At 40.4% G+C, this 2,350-nt stretch overlaps 1 protein-coding gene across 1 annotated transcript; it reads left to right on the top strand.

Annotated features, from left to right (window-relative positions):
• Positions 1–973: 973 nt before the first annotated feature.
• ier3 (immediate early response 3) lies at positions 974–2,096 on the top strand. The gene has a single exon (XM_074639556.1). It carries the CDS (start codon positions 1,034–1,036, stop codon positions 1,565–1,567), a length of 534 nt encoding a protein of 177 aa, XP_074495657.1. The 5' UTR covers positions 974–1,033; the 3' UTR covers positions 1,568–2,096.
• Positions 2,097–2,350: the final 254 nt, after the last annotated feature.

The following is a 2,350-nucleotide window of genomic DNA, read 5'->3' as shown; positions in this document are numbered from 1 at the left end:
ATAAAGATAGAAATAAGCTACAAATACATAATAAACAAAGATTAGAAAATAGGCTAAAAATAAATAGTAAATAAAGATAAAATAAGCTTACAAAATAATGAATAAAGATAAAAAAAATAAACTAAAATAAATAATAAATAAAGATAAAACAATAAGATGAAAATAAATAATAAATAAAGATAAAATAAGATAAAATAAAATAATAAAGATAGAAAAAAATTAACTAAAAATAAATATTAAATAAAGACAAAATAAACAATAAATAAAGATAAAATATATATGAAATAAGCAGATTATGATCTATTATCATATTCATCATATTTTCATAATTAAAGAATACATTTTCACAATGTGCATTATATTGAGAATAATAGATTAGTTCTCACATTCTTTAGTGTAATTATTGTACCGATCCCCGGTGATTCAGTTCCACCGCAGCCTGATGCTCCGGATCCAGATCTGTGACCACAAACCGCAACAACATGCAAATGTAGGTTCTTTTCTCACTTGAGCAATAAGGTGAGTCTGCTGGCAGTGAGTCAGGGTGGGAATTGATTAATAAATAATTAATGTCGATAAAGGTCAACTGAAGGGATGTGAATATGTCTGTAAAATAGAATAGATAATGTGTAAGAGAATGTGTCTAAGTGGATATCTATATGAATGCACGTGTGGATACATTTTGACCAATACCTAAACAACGTTATAGTTTATTTGACCTTTATTTATTGTTTATTTTGTATTAATTTATTTTTTATTTTCAGCTTTTATTTATTATTTATTTGATCAGTTTTACGCCACGCAACAAACTGACGGTAAGGACGCAGTTTGGTTAACCTTAAATAATAATAAAAAGAAAAGCAGAACAAGGTGTGTCTGCTGCTGCTGGTGAGGTTATGGTTTGGGAGTGGCCTGCTGGTTCTGGGCGTTTCTCTCTAAGAGTCTAAGAGTTCAACCTGAACTCAACAACATATAAAGCAGAGCTCTGCGCTACAGGAGACACATCCATCTAAAGAGACTAAACTACTACAACATGTACTCACGAACCAACAGCGTGACTCTGGTCAAGCAGGAGTTCTTCGGCTCCTCCAGAACCTCGACCCGGTCCACGGAGCCGGAGGTCTTCACCTTCGAGCGGGTCCCGACCCAGGCCACCGCGGTGCGCTCCTACGTCCCGATCCGACCCAAGAAGCGCTGCACCCGGGTCATGTACCCGGCCAAGGTCCGCATGCACCTCCCACCGCCGGAGACGAACCGGGCCAAGCGCTGGCTGGTCCTGCTGGTCCTGGTGCTGCTGTGGCAGATCTACACCGAGGAGCCGTGCTTGGAGACGGACTGCGACTACCAGCAGGGTTTCTCCTTCCATTCTGACCAACAGCAGCTCTCAGACCGCAGCGCCGGATCCGAGCTCCTGTCCAGCAACTCCATCCTCCAGAACACCTGCCCAGAAACAGAACCCGGCCAGGAGACCCAGAACCAGGAGACAGAGAGCAGCTTCCAGCAGAGCGCCGGGAAAAGCTACGTGGTGGCTCTGCTGGTCTACCACCGGCTGGGCAAAGACAACTGAACGTCTCGGGACTTGGTTCACCTGGAAAAACCCGCAGAGGGGAAAATGAACCGAGCTGGAGTTGATCCAGAACAAGCTGATCCAGAACCAGCTGATCCAGAACCAGCTGCTGCTGCTGGAGATCAGTGGTGCGCCATAAGACGCGCAGCCGGCCAGAGAGCTCCATGAGCCGGCTGAGAGCGGCCAGCAGGCACCCTCTGAGAGAGGAGAGGAGGAGGACACACTCTGGACACTGAAAGACAGAAAGAAAGAAAAGAAAAGAAAGAAAGAACATTCTGGGCACTTAAAGAAGGAAAGAAAGAAAGAAAGAACTGTGAAAACTACAAAAACTTGAACTATAAAGAAAACTTGAACTATATTTATGCGTATTTTACGCACAGACTAACTGCACTCTACCTGCACGTCTAACTGGGTTTAATGGAGACTGTCACTGAAACTGACTCTGTCTGTTGTCTAAATGTCTTATTTAGTTATTTATTCTATTTGCTATTTATTGATGAATTATTTAAATAAAAATGTCTTAAAGAAAGTTCCTGTTTGCTGCCTCTTCACTGAAATGTTTTATCATAATGAATATTGTGTTTATCAGATGATTCTGCAGACTGTGTTGGATCAAAGTACAACATTTTACAGCACTTTAAACTTCAATATTTGACCTAAGGCAATACTTTTCCAAATCCTCTCAGGCTAAATGATTTTCTGCTATTTGGAATATTCATTTTTGCAAAATATATATCACAGAAACTTTACACTCACCACATACTGTAGATGTTTCTGCAGACT

The sequence above is a fragment of the Sebastes fasciatus genome, chromosome 6 (assembly GCF_043250625.1).
Source record: "Sebastes fasciatus isolate fSebFas1 chromosome 6, fSebFas1.pri, whole genome shotgun sequence".
NCBI lineage: Eukaryota > Metazoa > Chordata > Actinopteri > Perciformes > Sebastidae > Sebastes > Sebastes fasciatus.
The sequence above is the reverse complement of the archived record's forward strand: the minus strand, read 5'-3'. Positions and strand labels throughout refer to the sequence as shown.

Coding starts and splice junctions, on each gene's coding strand:
- ier3 (XM_074639556.1), top strand. CDS start 1,034: ATGTACTCACGAACCAACAGCGTGACTCTGGTCAAGCAGGAGTTCTTC.